The sequence below is a fragment of the Pleurodeles waltl genome, chromosome 7 (genome assembly GCF_031143425.1).
Source record: "Pleurodeles waltl isolate 20211129_DDA chromosome 7, aPleWal1.hap1.20221129, whole genome shotgun sequence".
NCBI lineage: Eukaryota > Metazoa > Chordata > Amphibia > Caudata > Salamandridae > Pleurodeles > Pleurodeles waltl.
Window position 1 is genome coordinate 1,084,645,214 of NC_090446.1, and position 20,426 is coordinate 1,084,665,639.

The 20,426-nt window shown below is 42.8% G+C and overlaps 1 protein-coding gene across 1 annotated transcript in view; it reads right to left on the bottom strand.

Annotated features, from left to right (window-relative positions):
- Positions 1 to 2,278: 2,278 nt before the first annotated feature.
- Positions 2,279 to 20,426, bottom strand: part of STXBP4 (syntaxin binding protein 4) — a 274,640-nt gene continuing 256,492 nt past the window's right edge. Inside the window, exons 16-17 of the mRNA XM_069200029.1 lie at positions 19,639 to 19,696; positions 2,279 to 2,693 (exon numbers count right to left, since the gene is read on the bottom strand). Coding sequence (XP_069056130.1) covers positions 2,579 to 2,693; positions 19,639 to 19,696 — 173 coding nt within the window. The 3' untranslated portion in view covers positions 2,279 to 2,578. The remainder of the gene's footprint in view (positions 2,694 to 19,638; positions 19,697 to 20,426) is intronic.

The window sequence follows — 20,426 nt, forward strand, 5'->3', positions numbered from 1 at the left end:
GGGTCTGGCCTGTGAGGTGGAAGGTTCTGTGGCTTGGGCCCGAAACCCCCCTCTAAAGTGTGGCCTCCTAAAAGTGCCTCTGCTCTGTGGGGAGTAGAGCGCGCCCATGGCTTTGGCCTTGTCCGTGTCTTTCTTTAGTTTGTCTATAGCTGTATCCAACTCCGGCCCAAACAACAGTTGTCCGTTAAAAGGCATATTCAGCACAGCCTGCTGGATCTCTGGCTTAAATCCGGAGGTGCGTAGCCATGCGTGTCTTCGAATGGTGACCGCCGTGTTTACTGTTCTGGCGGCTGTGTCTGCTGAGTCCATAGCCAATCTTATTTGGTTGTAGGAGATACTTTGGCCCTCCTCTACAACCTGTTGGGCACGCTTCTGAAACTCTTTGGGAAAGTGTTCAATGAAATGTTGCATTTCGTCCCAATGTGCCCTGTTGTATCTTGCCAGTAGAGCTTGCAAATTGGCAATTCGCCATTGATTGGCTGCCTGTGCTGGCACCCTTTTGCCTGCTGCATCGAATTTCCAACTTTCTTTGTCAGGTGGTGGTGCGTCCCCAGAGGTTTGTGAGTTTGCCCTTTTCCGGGCTGCTCCTACTACTACTGAATCAGGAGTTAGTTGTTGCATAATGTAAACAGGGTCCGTAGGGGGAGGTTTATATTTCTTCTCCACCCTAGGTGTGATGGCTCTGCTCTTCACGGGGTCTTGAAACACCTGTTTGGCGTGTTTTAACATGCCTGGTAACATTGGCAAGCTTTGGTATTGGCTATGTGTTGATGACATGGTATTGAATAGAAAATCATCTTCTATAGGTTCCGAATGTAATGCTACGTTATGGAAAGTAGCTGCCCTGGAAACCACCTGCATATAAGCAATACTGTCCTCTGGTGGTGATGGCCTTGCTGGGTAACAGTCCGGACTATTATCAGAGACTGGTGCATCGTAGAGATCCCATGCATCTGGGTCATCTTGGCTCATCCCTGTGTGCGTTGGTGACTGCATCATTGGGGGTGTTGCTATTGGGGACAGATGTGGTGAGGGTGGTGGCGATGGCTGTGGTGAAAACTGTGGTGGTTTTTTTTCTTTAGCCACCTTTGCTTTGGGCTGCATTTCCGTTTCATGGAATGCGAGCTTCCACTTCATTTTAATTGGGGGAAGAGTTCTTATTTTCCCCGTGTCTTTTTGTATATGGAGCCTCTTCTGTGTATGATCTGGCTCTCCCATTTCCAGTTCTTGTCCAAACTTGTGGCCTTGTAGTTGTGAGGAAAGGCCCTGTTCTTCCGTATAGGAGCTTTGTTTCGGCTCTGAGGCTGGGTGTTTCGGCACCGAAACCTTCTCAGCAGTCTTTTTAGGCTCCGAAGAAACCTTTTTTGATTTCGGGGTGCCGATCTCTCGGTGCCGAGTTTGTTCAGAGCCGGTATCTCGTGCCGAGTATATTCTGAGCCGGTATCTCGACCGGAGTCGGATGTCTTCGGCTGCTGTGTGCCCTTTTTCGGTGCCGATGCTTGGTCACCGTGCTTTCGGGTAAAGCCATGGCCTGTCGGCGGTGGCGTCCCCTGGGCCTTCATGTTTTTTGAGTGAGTTTTGGCCGGGGCTGGTTTACTCACGGTTTGTTGCCTCGTCGGCTGCTCATTCTCGGGCTCGTCCGAGTCCGAATCTGGGATGGAGAATGTCTCCTCCTCTTCGACGTCGGGGTCTCCGGCCGGTGTCGACGCCATTTGAAGCCTTTGAGCTTTCCGATCACGCAGCGTCTTCTTGGACCGAAATGCCTGACAGGCCTCGCACGTATCCTCTTTGCGTTCGGGGGACAAACACAGATTACAGACCAAATATTGGTCTGTATAAGGATACTTAGCGTGGCATTTGGGACAGAAGCGGAATGGGGTCCGTTCCATGAGCCTTGAAGATGCACGCGGTCGGGCCGACCAGGCCCCGTCGAGGAGTGGAAGCCCCCAAGGGCTGCCGGAGCTCTTCTTTTCTTCGGTGTCGATGTGCTATATCTAACCCAATACCGATCGCAAACAATACCGTCAAATTTTCCGTTTGTTAACTAACTTTTCCGAACCGAAATACAGAGCGAAGAGGAACACGTCCGAACCCACTGGCGGAAAAAAAACAATCTAAGATGGAGTCGATGCCCATGCGCAATGGAGCCGAAAGGGGAGGAGTCCCTGGGTCTTGTGACTCGAAAAAGACTTCTTCGAAGAAAAACAACTTGTAACACTCCGAGCCCAACACTAGATGGCAGGATAATGCACAGCATGTGTATCTGAAGCTACACATGCCATCGAACATATATATATATATATATATATATATACACACACACACAAACATATTTTCCATACATACATAGCCGTCACCCTCAAAGTACCTCTAAGTATAGTCAGCTTCCAAACGTTCATTATCAAAATCATATTCTCTATAAAAAAATGTATGACAGCTACACAAACTGTTACAGTATAACACCTTAAACATTACTATTTACATATAGCCGTGCTAGTTGGATGGACACCTACAATCTTACACTCTATCTACTATACATTTTTGGTTTCCCCAAATACATTGTCCAACGGAAGGCTCATCAGCTTCTGGGTTCAGGGAGCTCACTGCCATAGTCTTCTCCATGGTCATCTGAGCAGGATAATCTCAGGGCGCTGGACAGAGGGTGGGTCCAAGATGTAGTCTGGGTGACGTGGCTAGAAGAAAGTATTCAACATTTTTGTTATTGTAGAAAATATGCTCCCTGGTTGCTCAAAGGGAGATAGTGGGTGATTGTCAAAATGACTGTCCATTTTTTATTGTACATACACCGCACAATGAACTCACAATATTGTGGTAGTTATGACATTTATGTCCATCATTTCAAGTGGTCCGTTACTTGGTATGGTAATACTGCATTCATGATTATTATGTGCATTATTACCTTGCCATTCTGAGTTCCAAGCCTTGGAATGAGGCATAACACATTATTACTGCATGTTTCCGCTATTCCAAGCGGTGAAACTCAGAAGATCACAGTTTTGTCTTGCAAAAATTCAGCCAAGTAATACCTGGCAAATTTTAAGTACAAAATGTAAGCATGAAAAAAGTGTGACATTTTCAAAGTACTTGTAATTTACATTCAGACCACTCCTGTTTCCACTTTCACTGAAATAACTAATGCCCACGGATTCAAGACCTACATAATTTCAGCATCTAACATGAAATATATCTACTGGATTCTAGATATCTAATTTACTGAACAATAGTATCAAACTGTAAACATTTATAAAGTTTTCCCACTTTTTTTTTCAAGTTAGTATTATGCAATTATTTTACAGGGCCAGAGGCCAAAAATATCATCCAACATAGTTTACAGAAAAGGAAGGGGTCATAGTCGGTAAGGGGGAGGGAGACATGTGCCACTTTTTATGGTTATAGGCAACCTATTGAAATCCTGGGTTTGTCAAGTGTTGGTAGAAAAATGGCCAGGCTTGTTATGAGTGAGATTATGCAGGAGAGCTGCTCTAGTGGTACAATGATTAATACAGCAATCCACAAAGGTGAACATGTTTCATTAAGCTCCCTTTTGTAAATACAGTTTTTCCAGATGTGATGCTTTTCTGCACTGTTGGTTCTTATGAAACTAGTTCCCTTGATGAAGTTCATCTTTGGTCAGCCACTTCCTTTTCTGGCAGAGAGACTAACTAATCAGATTTGATTTTAACTTTATAATTATGCCCACATATTTGTTCTGGCAAAATTATTAGTACAGATAAACGAAAAAAGGAAGTTTCACTGAACACATTTATGGTGATAGCATGGTTCAGAATATTTAACTTCGAGAATCATCCAGTCATGATACTTATTCCAATGAAAGATCTGTCACTTTTCCCCAACTTTAAAAGCTGAAAGTGAATACTTAACATCTGCCATCTTTACGCCCCTTTGCTATACTTTTACATGTTTTAAGTGAAAAAGAGGCACGTTACTTGACATGGCTGCATTGGCATGGGTACTCTACATAATGCCAAGTACTAGCCTTCAACGTTTAAGGGTGGGAAAAACATGTTAGACAGAGCTTCCTATTTACAAATGCACTTTAAACTTTGCTAATAACTCAAAAACTATAGAACAAACTACAAAACAAATTCTGATCCAAGCGTTATCTTCATGTCAAGACTGGTGTGTATTTGTGCAGTAGCTATTGTAGCAGAAGAGAGCATGAAATATCAACTATCTGAACTATTTTTAGAAGGAATAACTAGAAAAATGTGTGTAATCACTACCTAAATAGCTTTAGACTAGTTAAGGGTCAAGCGGGGTTACTGAAAATAAAAAAGGCATTTGATATAGAGAGGGCATCTTAACCATAAGTGAGAAACAAGTGGTGCCTCCTGTAGTGTTGTGTGAGTATGAATGACTGAACCCTTTTGCCTCCTGAAGGACTCCGTAGAGCTGTGACATAGGTGTGAGAACATGGTGAAATGAATGCAGGTTCAGAATAAAGATGTATATTGCATAGCTCCATGTGTGGCATATTCCTTGGTACAACTGTGACGAGACAGGGGTCAAGTAACCCGAAGTTCGACAGTACTCGCCCAGAGAGTTTGCAGCGGTCCAAGCAAAGTGCTTGTGCGTGCCATATGTGCCTCAGCTGAAGTGCATAATCAATGTTTTGCATATGTCAAGTCAAAGTACAGCTCCAGCCAGTGTGAAGTGTTTGAGGATAAAGAAATTTTCACTGAGAAGTTTACGCATTGGTGGCCAAGAACCTACTAGTAAGGCCTTACAGAGCAGTACTGCACTACTATGCTATAGAAAGTTGTAAAGTACATGGAGCGCTACTGCATAAGGTTGATAAAACCAGGTTTTGAAAGTGCAGCAAATAGCAACAGCTAATTACCCAATAACGTTGCAACCAGAAGAGTTGTGTGGCAGAGATCAACCAGGTGTCAAAAAGCGACTCAGATACAAGGAATGGTCCTCTGCTTACTAGAACAAAGACAGTCATCATACTGCAGCACTGGGAAGTGGGCCAAATAGAAGTGACGAGGGCTGTGCTTATGGAGCTGTTCATACCTAAAGCGGCGGTCAGAAGAGTAGAAGGATGTTCTTTCAATGGCGATCAAGAAAGAGGTCACAGTTCCACAGACTGTCCAAGATGACTCAGTGGCAGGTAGGTCACAAGGCCTCAGAGAGGGTGCACATGAACAGATTCACCAAGACCACCAAGCGGAGTGGAGAGGACTCCAGTCACAGTGTCAACAAATCCCATGAACAGTAACACTACCGCCGCCTTCCAGAAACACTACCATTTGATATCGCCAAAAAGCAAAATAATGGACATAAGTGGACTGCCTTCAGAGAGACATTTGATTTCACTGATGAGCTAAAAGAAACAGATAACAAAAAGATTATCAAATACCTGATCAACCTTGCTGGTGATGGTGTAAAATAAGTCATAAAGAAAATGCCACAAGCTGATGACGTTGCGTACTGTCAAATTAAAGAAGCCTTGAATCTCAAATTTAATCCAATGCCAAAAGTAGATTACGACAGGTACACTTTCAGTCAGGAGTTGGTGAAACCATAGAAGAAGTTGTTCAGAGACTGAATATGGTCATCAAACACTACAAGTTCAATGAATTTAATGATGAGGAAGCAATATTTCTCAGAGTTATTGATGGATGCCTGTCAGATTCATTCAGATGATGAATGCTAAGAGAAACTCTTAGTCTGGAGCGAGTTCTCATGGCAGCAAGAGCTGAAGAGTGTGCCTACTGACAAGCTGCTGACACAGAGGCCAAAGGTGCCCAAAGTGAGTCAGTCATGAACATGCAAAGCAAGCAGAACACAATAATAATTGTGTTTCAGGTGTGCATTGTCATTTCCACATGAAGGAAAAAATGCCGCCACTGGACAGATATGGAATGGCTGTGAGAAGGAGGACCATTTCATAACAGTTTGCAAGGCAAATGAAAAAGTAAGTGTGGCATGGTGAGAACACAAAATGCCTGACTGAACATTCCAGAAGTGACGCTCGAACACGCCTACAAGGCCAAGCGACAACATCATTTGAGGCAAACTGACACCAAATTAAGTCGATCATAATCTAAATTATCATCAAATATCAAGTGAAAGTGAAGAAGAAGATTGTGCAATGTCGATGTTTACCTCAGAAACATGCACACATGTTGGACTGGCCACATGTGAAGCAAAAAAACAGTTGAGGAAACGTCTACATGAAAAAGCACCAAAGTCATTCGAACATTGTCTGAAGATTACACCTAAGATAAACGGTTGTTCAATACATTACATTATTGACAGTGGTGCATAGAAAAATATTATGCTAAGGAGAATATATAAAAAACTGTCTCCATTGCCATGACTGGCGCCATCGAAAACTAAAGTGTACACCTGGGCTGCATCATCACTGTTGAAAAGTACAGGTTCATTCATAGCTACAATGAAACACAAGAAAACAAAAGTGCAAGTGCCCATTCAAGTGCTTCACGGTACAGTATCAAGGGCCTGTTTACTCAGTTTCAGCAGAGTCGCTGATACAGGACTGATCTCAGTGAACTACAATGTGAATGGTCATCACAAAATAGTAAGTCATTTCCCTTTGTTATATCCCGGGTTAGGAAAATTTAAGACTATGAAAGTACAATTGCATATTAATGAGGATGTCCATCCTGTTGCTCAGACACAAAAGAATTGCATTTCATATGCAATAAGCTGTTGAAAAAAGGAACTCAAATAATAACTCAAAAATGATATTGATCATTCTACTGGTACGATGCCATGGGTTCCTACCATAGTGGAAGTACCCATAAAGGACAGTAAGGGGGCAGTGTGCATCTGTGTGAATATGTGTCAAGCGGACAAGGCAATTGAAAGGGTACGACATACAGGTCCGAACATTGCTGACATGATAACGCAATTGAATGGTGCAAAGGTCTTCTCTTGCTGCCTTGATTTAAATAAAGGATATTAACAGTTGGAACTCGAGGAGAATTGCAGGTACATTACAACCTTTTATACACATATTGATCTGTTTCAATATAAGAGACTAAGATTTGGTGTGTCGTCAGCTGCAGAGATTTTTCAAGATATCATTTGATGTATCATACAGCTTGTCATGAATGCTTTCAACTATAGCAATGACATTAGTTTTCGGAGCTACACAGAAGGAGCATGAAAAGCTCTAAGGCAAGTGTGTTGTTTACTTTTTGATGCAGGTTCAACGTTGAATGCTGAGAAATGTGAATTCAGTAAGACAAAGCCTAAATTCTTAGGCCATATATATTTGCTCATGGGGCCATGACAATCGATCCAGCTAAAGTACAAGCATCGTCACCTGCCAGTCCCCCATAAGATGTTTCCATGTTACACTCATTTCTTGGCATGGCCAGTTACTGTTCCAGATACATCTGAGACTTTGCCACTGTAAGGGCTCCATTGACAGAGTTGATGAAAAAGAATATTTCGTTTCACTGGTCACATGAATGTGAGCAGAGTTTTAAGAGAATCAAATAAGCTATTGAAAACACTACTGAACTGGCATATTTTGATCCAAAGCTCCATAGAGAGTTGTTGTGGATGCTTGCTCGGTCAGGTTAGGTGCAGCCCTTGCACAGCACAGCGGACACCCAAATGCTCAAATAAATATTGTGGCATATGCAAGCAAAAGCTTGTCCCAGACTGAACATGTTTATTCACAACCTGAAAGAGAGAGTTTAGCAATGGTGTGGGCTTGTGAACATTTCCATTTGTTCTTATAAAGAAAACCTTCTATGCTAGTGACAGATCATCAAGCATTGCTGACCATCTTTGGTAATCCAAAGGCCAAGATGCCTTCTTGCATTGAACTTTGAGGTCTCTGATTACAAGAGTACAACTACATAACTGTGCATCATCCAGGGAAAGATCCAAACCCTGCCAACTATTTCTGCAGAGTGCATATACTATGTCAAGGTACCCCTTCTAAGACAGCTGAAGCCTACATAAACTGTGTTGTGAAATCAAACATGCCTGCTGCCATTTTGTTAGAAAAATTGTCACTGCCTTGAGTCAAAATAGTGACATATTAAAAATGAAAGACATCATTACACATTAGTCATGAAACCAACATGCTCAACCTCTTATCGATGACAGTGAAAACCAGAAGTTTTAAAATGTCAAAGATGAACTGTCCGTAACACAAGAATGCACGATCCTTGGTTCGAGAATTGTCATTCCAGAGAGTGTGCGACGACAGGTAAGTGAAGTGGCCCATGAAGGACACTGTGGAATCATTGTCACAAAACAAGCTCTCAAAGATGGAGTTTGGTTTCCTCATCTCGATGAAAGACTTGAAAGAGAATTAAAGACATGTTATTTATGCAACTGCCTGTCATTGCAAACCACTCAACACCCCTTAAGCATGTCAGAGTTGCCAAAGCATGTCTGGGAGAGAACTGCTTTTGACTTTTTCAGTCCACTTGATGAGTGACATCACCTGATGAAGATTGAGGATGAATACTTCTGTTTTCCTTTAATAGAAGATCTCTCATCTATCACTCAGGAAAGAGCCATTGAGAGGTTAGACCGCATATTTGTGACATGGGACATTCCTGCGATTTTAAAAGACAACAGCCCACTTTACAATTGTCGAGAGCTCAGAGACTTTCTCAATCTGCTTAACATGAAGCATCAAAACAGCACACCTCTTTGGCCACAGGCTAATGGCTGTGTTGAATGGTTCACGAATACATTAAAGAAAGCCATTCAGCATGCAGCATTAGAAAAGCACAACCTCATGACCGTCTTGGATTCTACCCTGCAAGCTTTTTGTTTCACTCTTCACTCGACCACCGGTGAAAGCCTTAAAACATTGATGTTTGGGAGAGCAATGACAACCAAGTTCCCTCAATGGACCAACACAAGATCAAGAATTGAGGAAGAACCCTATATAAAAGACTTGGATTGTAAAGAAATAATGAAGGCCTATGCCGACAAGAGACAACATGCAAAAGGCATTGTCTTCACAAGAGGAGATCGAGTGCTCATCCATCAGCCGAGAAAACGCAAGTCTGATGCTCAATTTGAGGCTGATCCATTCCACGATGTAACCGGCAAAGAACACATGGTAACTGCCCAACATCTGGAGAAATCCATTACACAAGATTCCTCACATTTCAGACCTGTGGCTTATCACTCATCAGATACTGATGTCAACATAGAGACTAGCTCTTAAAGGACAACTGAAAACCCCAGACTGCTGTTGCTCCTGCATCGCCAAAGCAGATCATGGACACTCCTGTTGCAGAGTCCCAGTTTCCAAAGAGACGATCGGGACCAGTAATCAGCGTGCCAAGAAGGCTCATCGAAGAGCTATAATTGTGTATATGTTTGTTAAAAAAAATGTATTTAACGGAAGGAGATGTAGTGTTGTGAGTATGAATGACGGAATCCCTATTACTCCTGAAGGACTCCGTAGCGCTGTGACCTAAGTGTTAGAACATGGTGAAGGGAATGTTGAGTTTTTGGTTGCACATAGATGAATAAAGATGCGTAATAAATAGCTCCATGTGTGGCATATTCATTGTTGGGTACACAGGCTAAGGAAGAAGCTACATCTCCTTTGTAGTGTAAGCATTGCTTGAGCTCCGGTTGTAATTATAGCTACTATTCAGTGGTTAATTAGTCGACGACTAAGTGTGGCCCAAAGTTTTGTGCAAAAGTCTTCGGCTGGTGCAAATGAATGTTGGCGTGCCCAACACCAGGTTGTGTAGTCTTGATTCTACCTCATGCCTCTGTAATTCACCACCAATACTTCCTGCCCATTTATCTCATTCTTTCACATTCCTGCTTTCTTCCTTTGCCAAATCTTTCAGTCTTTCTCAGTCAAGGAAAGATGAGTGCCAGCCCCAAGGAATAGCTGTTGATATTCTCCGCCTGCAACCACCATCTCAAATGTAAGCACTGCTCCTTATCTAAATGTAGAAGAATCATGGGAATATTTCCATTGTAGACGGTTCCTTGTCAATATTGCGCCTATAAACGTACGTCCATATTTATGTATTACATTCTGTTCTGCAGCTCTACGTAGTGGAATACCATGCATATAGACTTGCTTTGTTTAGATTTTCCAACTCGTTAACAAGACAGATGTAGCAATAGTACTTGTTTTTGCTTCTAAAGCTTTGCATTTGACAGTTTTTTATCCAAAGTCAGGAAGCAAAAAATATTTGAAATTAGTTAATGATGGGATGTGCCTCTTTAGGCGGATTGCAAGATGTGCCTCTTTAAGCAGACGCATGCTTCAAAACCTCAAACAGTTTTCTTGTTCAAATATCAGTACCTTTTCACTTTAAAATGCCTTTCCAGTGTTCGAACTGATTAAACTGTGCGCCCTAAGTTCCTTCTTAACACATTAAATCCCTGATAGACCGACTGTTTACTTCTGTTATGGTCTCTGGGCTCTTAGCGTTTTCTTGATAGATAAATATACATGATTATAGCTTGGACTCAGTCTGGGGGCAAGAACATGTTGAAACTGATGAAGGGAGAGTGGCTCAATCACCGTCTAATACAGAAAGTCTGACAGGGCAATGGAGAGTTTCATAGAGATGCTTAAAATACAGCATACAGCCAAAAATAACACTGGACTCATACGTAAAAAGCAGCAGTTAATTGGAGTGGGTTTCACAATGGTACTGCGGATCTAAAAAGAAATGGAAGCACACATATATGACTCGTTGTGAAAAACGTGGGAATTACAAAAGATAAGGGGAGCTCTTAACAACGTGCAGCCCTGAGTCTACATACATGCTTGATTGGCATGCACGAATTCAATGTCATCGTATTACTCATAAAATTCACTGCTCGGCAAACTATTTCTGGAACCGAGCCAAGAGAACAGAAAGTAATATCTTGTAATAAAAACAATCTTAAAAGGGAACAGGGAGTGAGATTATATGGTGAATTTTCGGACTATTAATTGTCCAAAAGAAATACAATCAATTTGCCTTTGATAATCATCTTTCTGATAGGTACATAATTCGCCCACATATTTGTCTTTACCTAACCCCTTTGGTCTTTTTTTTAAAGCAATCACAGTTCCCTCGTTGCAAGTGGTGTTGAGCTCCCTATTGTTGTTCATACCTTAATACTTGTGAGCTGCTGACGGTTGAATTTGCCTGGACATGTCTGACAAATTAGTCTTTTTCTGCATGGTCACCCCAGATTTTTCACCTTTTGCTGGACCCTATTTTTGCTAGCTTTTGCATTTTACCAAAGCTACAAAATACTAAAGAGCAACATGTGTCCTCTTTAAAAGATGCACTGCACATTAGAGCTGCCTATTTGGCCTATATAATTGCTCTACAAGGTCCAATGTAAATGGTGCCAAAAGTAATCTAAGGTATGAAAAGTTAAATGTCATCTGTTGGCTGCAGTGTATATTTAAATCACCCACATATTTGACAAAAATATATTTCTGCTAAGATCACTACTGTGTACTGGCTAGGATGCAGTTAAAATGCACTGCAGTGACACCTGGCGTGGGTACCTCCTTCGACATGTAGAAAGAATCTATCCCATAGATTCATAAGTCACTATTAAAGAGTGCATTGTAAGCCCGTATGGCAGGTTGCTGACATATAATGGTAGAGTAGTACAACACCTACTGGGTTTAGAGTGCCCTCACAGTGAAAGTAAAGCCAAAAGCTATTTCTCTCTTTAGACCTGACAGGACTTTTCTCTATTAAGCAGGGGTGGGATTAAGATCTTTATTTTTCACCACCGCTTAAGAGATGGTGGGAGAAATGCTTCAAAGTTATTCCCTGCTAAGTTTTTAAAATCATACCTATTTGTAAGACCAGATTTTGGATAACTTAAGCGCAAAAGTAACTTTGTAAAAATGCTCTTTAGAACATCTTTAGGAATATTTCCGCAATGCTTTTGTGTGGTATACACCAGGTCATTTTCTCAGATCCACTGCTGCCAAACACATAGAGATCCCTAAAATAAATAATGCTAGATGGGGTGGCAGATGCTTCACCTACTGTGCATCCATGCTTTGGAACTTCCTGCCCTGGGGATTTGAGACCTCTTGCCAGCCTATCTCTATTTTTGGAAAAAGCTGAAAACCTGGTTGTTTTCTGTAAACTCTTAAATAAACACTTGTCTTTTGATAGATGCTTTGGGGAATGGTAGAGCCAAGAGGCTCTCGGGCAATTGTGCGGTCTACAAATTTGCTACTTACTTAAACTATCTGAAAAGGAACTGGCTTAAACACAGTTCTGCCACCTAGCACACTTCCCAAGCTGGAATACACACCTATGGATGCCAGAGGTAACAGCTGTGACTCAGAGGACAATTACTTGTTTCTAGGCCCAGGAAAGGCCAATGGGTGTTAACTGCTGAACCCTTAACAGGGACAAATTATCTAGGAGGGGACACAAACAGTTGGCAGATTAAAGGACAGTTTTACCACTATCTTTTTGGTTTTGGACATGCACTTCTGTTCTTCTTCAGGACCCTCTTAGACAGTAAGGCGTTAACCAAAGTAGGAGGACAATCCAGTTTTGACTTTGTCAGGTAGGAGACGGTCCACAAAACTGAAAACAGGCCTTTCTGGTGGCAGCTGTGCCCCACCATCTTGAAACAGAAGCCCCTGGGTAATTCTACAGTAAGCTTAAGAGGAACAGCTGCAAAAAGAAGGTGGGACAGCAAACACAAAAATTGTTAGATTGGATGGTATAATTCCTCCAAACAATACCTGGTGCATATGATAAATCTGGCACCTCCATCACCATCTTCTGGGAACATTAATGCACCTGAGGAGATTCCACCTAAACAAGAACGCCATGCCTGAAGAGGAATATGGACTCATTGCTCCTGCCGGAATGACTCAAACTAGGACTCAAGGACTCCAAAATCGTGCTGACACCCAGGTACTGGAACTGTCTCTAAGGGTCAAGTGGTTGGGCTCCTTTTTACCTGCTTCAGAGACACAAAAGCAGGACTCCTAACTCTGCGGGAGACCCAGCTAGAATGAGACCTGCTACCCAGAAGCCTGCTCTGAGTAGTCAGAGGCTGAAGGACTGACCAAGAGAAATTTCCCCAGATGTTGGAGACTAGGCCTGAAGATAATGTCTTTGACTAGGACAACCTGCTTAGTGTGTCCCTGCTCCATTGCATTTGGCTTGAAACCGGTGAGTCAATATAGCACTGCAGAACTGTCATGAGCACCAAATATGTTAGAGAGATGCAATACCCTTCATCCACCTATCAACTGTGCTACCTGCTATGACTGCTGATGTGAGCCTGGAACAAAAGGCAAAATTATATCCTAAATGTGATGGCTCCACTCCAAGTTAAATGCCAAAAAGCCGGAGATCTTGGCTTCTGGGGCACAGCACATGGCACATAACTTTGGGGGAAACAGATGTGTGGTTCTTTTCCTACACCTGTTGTCTCTGTATAGGGGTTATCTTTGAAAATACCCTTACCTTTGACACTAAGGGTAATAACACTGTTAGATCTTGCTATTTCATATTAAAATCTTGAAAATTATTTTCCCTCTTATACCTGCTGAATTAAAAGTAGCAGTGGTTATTGCGTTAATTATATCATGCCTTTTGCAACGCTTTATCCTTAAACATGAATACATCCTCACTTAACAAACTGCAGGTCATTCAAAATGTAGCAGCCAGCCTGGTATTTGATTTACCTAAACATCTTTCAGTCAAGGAAAGCATGCGTTCCCTTCACTGGTTGTCAGTCAGGTGTGATTTTTAAATCACTCTGCATGGTCCATTTGGCTCTTCACCATCAAGGGCCAATGCCCCTTAGAACAGCATTTCATTGGTATGTCCCTCGGAGACAGCTTAGATCACCTGCTCTTAGGAAGGTGACCATTCCTAGATTACAGAAAGCCAGGTGGGGTGGTCGCTTCTTTTCAGTAGCAGCAGCCAAAATGTGGAATACTGCAAGTTTGAATCCTATGTAGTTTTCCACAAGCAACTGAAAACCTGCCTCTTCTCCCGCTAATGATTGTAGCGTTCTGTTTTTTTTTTAGCTGTTTTCTATACCAGTGTTAACACTTTGACGCCTGTTGGCATAATGTGCTTAATAAATCTATTTCATTCATTCATTCATTCATTCGTACAAGAAGGGCATGGATACGTTTTCTAGTACTTGTATCATATTTAGAACTTCCCCAATTAATTTTATCCTCTGAGATGATACATAACTGTCTTTAGTTGATGGTTGTTAGAAATGGGGTCTCTATTGTAGTTGGCAGAGGTATTACCTTTGTCCAAATAGGGACCACAATCCTAGTCAGGGTAAGTCACCCAAAATGTAAATTATCCTGTGCCCACCCTCTGGTAGCTTGGCACTGAGCAGCCAGGTTTTACTTAGAAGGCAATGTGTAAAGTATTTGTCCAATAAATCATTCAGTAACTCAGGGAAAACACCATAAAAATACACCACACAGGTTTAGAAAAATATATGATATTTATCTGGTTAAATTAAGGTAAAAACAATGAAGTTTCAATAAGCACAAGTTGAGATATCACTTTTGCAAGATTAAAAAGAGTCTTAAATCTTAGAAATCAACAGTTGTCTCTTGTTTGCACAAAGTACCAGGTTTTAGTCACAAATAACACGCATGGAGACTGCAGAAGAGGAGATGCTTGGAAAAATAGGGTGTGCGTCAGATTTTACGGCGCGGCACAGACAATGTCTTATTTTTTTACACGCTTCAAGGGGCTTTGCGTCAATTTCCGGCGCACAGTCTAGGTTCCTCACTGCGATGCAGGGATCTTTTTGACGCCCAAGGACGATGCGGGGAAAATCCTGGGCATGCGGGAAGAAGTCACATGCATTGTGTCCATCTGGTAGGTGATGTGTCGAATTTTCTGTCGCACCGCAGGCGCTGCATCAATTCTTCATTTGGAAAGTCAGGCTGCGTTGTTTCGGTTCGGCTGTGCGTTGATCCGGCAGGGCTGTGCATCAAATTTGTGGTTGCAATGCAGGCACTGCATCGAATCTTCACTTGGGAAGTCAGGCTGCGTTGTTACGGCTCGGCGGTGCTGCGATTTCTTGGTCACACAACGGCTGTGTGTCGTTTCCTGCAGACTGTGCACCGATTTTCGGTGCACAAGGAAGTTTCTGCAGAGATTAAGTCATTTTGGCCCTGAGACGTCAGAAAACAGGAGGCAAGCTTAATCCAGGCCCTTGGAGAGCACTTCTTAGCAAAGTCAGAGGGCAACAGCAGAGCAGCATTCCTTCTGAGCAAAGCAGTCCAGATGAGTCTTTGCGCAGCCAGGCAGTTCTTCTTCACAGGTTGCAGGTTCAGGTCCAGAAGTGGCTGATTTGGTGGGGTCAGGGACCCACCTTATAAACTCAAAATGCTTTTAAAGGTGGGGAGACTTCAAGGAGTGGTTTTGAAGTGCACAAAGTCCCTTTTCAGCACAGGACTGTCTGTCAGGGTCCCAGTAGGGAGTTTGGCAGTCCATTGTGTGAGGGCAGGCCACTAGCCTTTGACGTGTAAGTGTCAACCCTCCCAGCCCAGGAAGACCCATTCAGTATGTAGGTGAGTGCGGGTGTGACTGAGTATCCTGTGTTTGTGGTTGACTGGGTGAAATGCACAAGGAAGCTGTCAATCATCCCAGCCCAGATGTTTATTGGAGACAGGTTGTAATATGCAGATGTATTTGAGTGCAGAGGAATGCTGACTTTCTAAAAGTTGCATTTCTAGAATAGTAATATAAAATCTAACCTCGCCAATAAGTAGGATTTTATATTACCATTCTGGCCATATTAAATATGACCTGGTTACCCCTTTCTGATCAGAATCTACCACTCAAACAGTATATGAGGGTAGTCCTAATACTATCCTGTGAAAGGAGCAAGTCTCACAGCAGTGGAAAACGAATTTAGGAGTTTTCCACTACCAGGACATATACAACACACATGTGCATGTCCTGGCTTTTACCTACAAAGCACCCTGCCCTATGGATTACCAGTGACCTACCTTAGGGGTGACTTATATGTAGAAAAATGAGAGTTCAAGGCTTGGCAACTACTTTTAAATGCCAAGTCGATGTGGCAGTGAAACTGCACTCACAGACCTTGCAATGGCAGGCCTGAGACATGGGTAAGGGGCTACTTATGTGGGTGGCACAGTGCTGCAGGCCCACTAGTAGCATTTGATTTACAGGCCCTGGGCACATGTAGTGCACCTTACTAGGGACATACTAGTAAATTAAATATGCCAATTGGGTATCCCAAACCTTTGATATATTTAAAAAAAAACATCAGTAGGGAGACACACCTTTCACACACCATTCTGTTTACAATTCCAAAAGGAATCACAAAAGCACTTTTATGACTGAAATACTTTCCAGTTCATAAAGAGGGCTTTCGTACATTAAGACAAGCAATTTTAGCATTACAAACACTGTGATTTTGTGAACTGCAAGGTTTGCAACCACAAAAGGGCTTTGTACATCAGGCCCATGTTCTTCAAAAAGGTGATGACCTGCAGTAGGAAAATACCATTCTGGTAATGTGTGCACAGTATCTGGGACTGAAAGAGGGGAGATCTAAACAATTGCTTCCTGGGTTCAAAGTTTTGCGTATGATGAGCCCAAGTGAAACTGAATACCAATGTTGGTAAATCCAACTCAGATTCAGAGATCACCCAACTTTCAACTGGACAATGCATTTATTCATTTTAGATACGCTCTCTTTAAGTTAAGCCCCTGCCTCGAGAGATGAGTGGCAGGTAATCTACTCTGTAACTGGCCTGTTATATTTCACCTCCATCAATCACTTTATTTTTCATACAGTAGCAGTGTTTGATTTGTGCAGATCTGATGCCTAATTTACTGTACCTGTACTATGATTTTGACTGATGGGAGGGAGGGGCGTCTCTGGGGCGAGAGAACAATGTAGAAACTAAGATGTTTTATATTCTCCTAATGGTTTTGCTTCTTTTCCTCAAACAGTAAACTCATGAACAAACTGGATGTATTGTACTAGATGAATAAGTTACTTACCTTCGGTAATGCATTATCTGGTAGATACTCTATCTAGCTGCAGATTCCTCACCTTGGAATTTCCTGGCATCAGCTTGGAATCCAGAACTTTTGCAGAGCAATACCCTTGCACGTGCCCTCAGGTGCCATCATTTGAATTCACTTGGCATTGTTGGAGCCGTTTGTGACATCACAGTCGCCTTTGAAAACACCATTCAGGTGCGTGTATGTCAGTTCCTTTTCCACTAACTTCCATGCCAAAAGTGCAGATCTATGGAAAGAACCAACAGTTTGCCTGTGCAAAAACTAGGGCCCTGAAAGGGACAATACCTGACCCTATTAGACGTGTCCACAGAGCAGGGAGGCATGGGTGGGTGTAAGGATTCTGCATCTAGATAGAGTCTATGCTCTTTTTGGGTTCAGTCGGTGGAGTTTCTCCTCTTCCTAAGATGGATGTAGTGGAGAAAAGGAAGTGGGCAAAGTGATGTTTTGACCCAGGTAAAATGGAGTCACCACCTTGAGGAGGAAAGAGGCACGAGTTCTGAGTACCGCCTTGTCTGGGAACATGGTGAGATACGGAGGCTTAGATGAGAGAGCCTGCATCACACTCACCCTCCTGGCAGATGTTACTGCCATTAAGAAAGCTGTCTTGATGGTGAGCAGCCAGAGGGGAGCGTTGTGGAGTGGCTCAAAGGGAGACGATATGAGAAAGTGAGGACCAGATTTAAGACCCATTGAGGCATGAAAAAGGGCGTAGGAGGATACATATGTACAAGCCCTGTAAGAGATCTATTTACAATTTGAGATTTTAATAATGAGGGCTGACTGAGCAGCCGAAGGAACGCCAATAGGGTGGAAAGATAGACTTTGAGAGAGCCCAAGGCAGAACCATGTTGGGCAAGGGATAAGATACAGAGAAGGATGTTAGAGAGAGAAGCAGAAAGAGGATGAATAGTATTTTCTGTACAATAATATACAAAGTGTTTCCAATGGCAGGCATATACCATCTTAGTGGAGGGATGCCTGGCTTCCAGAATAACTTTACAGACTTCGGGAGGAAGGTTGAAGGCTGTCAACTGTCACCGCCCAATCTCCATGCATGAGAGCACAGAGTTGACAGGTTTGGGTGGAGAACCTTCCCCTGATGTGACAGAAGATTTTCCCGAAGAGGCAGCCTGATCGGGTGATTGATGTTCATTTTCAGAAGCTTGGGATACCAGACTCTCCGTGCCCTTTCCAGAGACACCATGATTACTTGGGCCCAGTCGTTCTTGATCTTCTTGAGAACTCTGGGAAGAAGTGGTATGGGAGGAAAGGCGTACAGGAGGTCTGAACTCCACTTGTGTCTAAAAGTGTCGCCGAGTGAGTGCCGCTTTGGAAATTCCAACACACAATACAGCTGACATATCGCATTCTCTGTGGTGGTAACCAAGGCTTTCCCTACTGCAGAAAGAGTCCTTGTGCCACCTCTTGATGGATACACCACTCATGATCCGGTAGGCATCCATGGATGAGTTTGTCTGCCCTGGCGTTCAGAGAACCTGCCAGGTGTTGAACCCCCAGGGTTATGCCCTGCTATTCGAGCCATGTCGAGAGATGCAAGGCCCCTTGACAAAGGTTCCATGACGCCACACTACCCTGCTTGTTGCAGTACCACATTGCCGTGGTGTTGTCCATAAATAACTGCACCATCTTCTCTTTTACAACAGAAAGAAATGCTTTCAATGCCATTTGGATCACCCGGAGCTCCACTAAGTTGATATGGAGTCTGTATTCCACCGGAGAGCAGAGGCCTCTGATCTCCACCTCTCCCAGATGGCCGAGGAGTTGCGCCAACCAACGTCGACTGCAGAGCATCCATGAGCTTCAGGGACAGCTCCCTGAAAGCTTTTGGCGCCATAGCCCGGCAGTTGGAACATGACTTCAAGTCATGGTCTCGGTCCAAACACCAGAGACATACCTTGTGGGGGTCCGTCACTGACATGACGCGGAGGCAGGTGCTGCATGGCTTGAACCCAGTCTTCCTTGATGACATTCGCACACAGACTTGAAAAAATCTTTGACAAAAATGTCAAAAAAGGCCTGTCAAAAAAGACAGAGGGCAGCTCGATTCTGGATCTGCGCTAACTGGCGTGGAAGGAAAAGAACTGACATACGCCCATCTGGGTGGTGCCTTTATAGGTGACTGTGACATCACAAACCGCTCCAATCACGCCATGCGGATCTGAACAACACTACCCGTTGGCGCGCACAAGGGTTTTGCTTTGAAAAAGTTCCAGATTCGAAGATGCCAGAAAATTCGAAAGTAAGGAATCTGCAGCTAGAACTCTCTATCAGATGATTTGTTCCATACATATATTTAGAGAATGTTCTCTGACAATACTTGAAGAGTTAATTAGATGACATTTTGAAATGTTCTTGTACCAGAACATCAGCAGAAAGTTTAAATCATGTCAATATTCAGAGAGATTAAAGTGCAATAAAGTATATTAATTTCTTCCTGTTAGCTTAAGTGTTACCAAGGTGAGATGTTTACACTGATATTTATTGATTGTTTGCATTTTTCCTTATTTCCCTCCAGATGTTACCAAACTGCTTATGTGGCTACAGTTTCCATACTTACTTTATGAAAAACTTGATTCCATCTGCTGTGTAAGCTTCTTCCCACCCATACGGTAGACCTGAGGAGAAGCACAAATACTCACATGATCCTGGAGCTGAAATACAATTTTTCACTCAAAAATATTCTTATGCATTATCTTTAATAGGTTGAGTTTAAATTTGTAGGTTTCTGCAGTATGAACAATATAGGCTGTTAACAAAACCAGCAAGTGAATGTTGGTGTATTAATGCTAAATTCACACTCTGCTATGTAGGATTTGCAATCAAATTGGAAGAGGACAAAAAGAGGGCCTGATGAATGAAGCCTTTTTGAGGCCGCAAAAGGTGAAAATCGTTGTTTGTGACAGCAAAATGGCCAGGTATGATGTACCATCCCAATTTTGCGAGTTGGTATGGCGTCACCGACTAACAAAATAGGGACTGAAACTCGCAATTAGGAAGGAACATCCCTTCCTAATTGCGGGTCTCAGTGGTATGAATGATTGTTTTGTGACCGCGAATGCGGTTGCAAAACAATCACAGTTAACACCAATTTCAAATTTGTGTTAACCCATGAATGCATGTGAAAATATTTTTTCAGAGCAGGCAGTGGACCATCGGACCACTGCCTGCTCTGCAAAAAATTAAAAGAAACCTTTACATTTTTCTTTCTGAAATGCATCCCGTTTTCCTTTTAGGAAAACTGGCTGCATTAAAAAAAAACTGCTTTATTGAAAAGCAGTCACAGACATGGTTATCTGCTGACCCCAGTAGGCCACCATCCCCGTGAGTGTGGCCAGTCCCAAATGG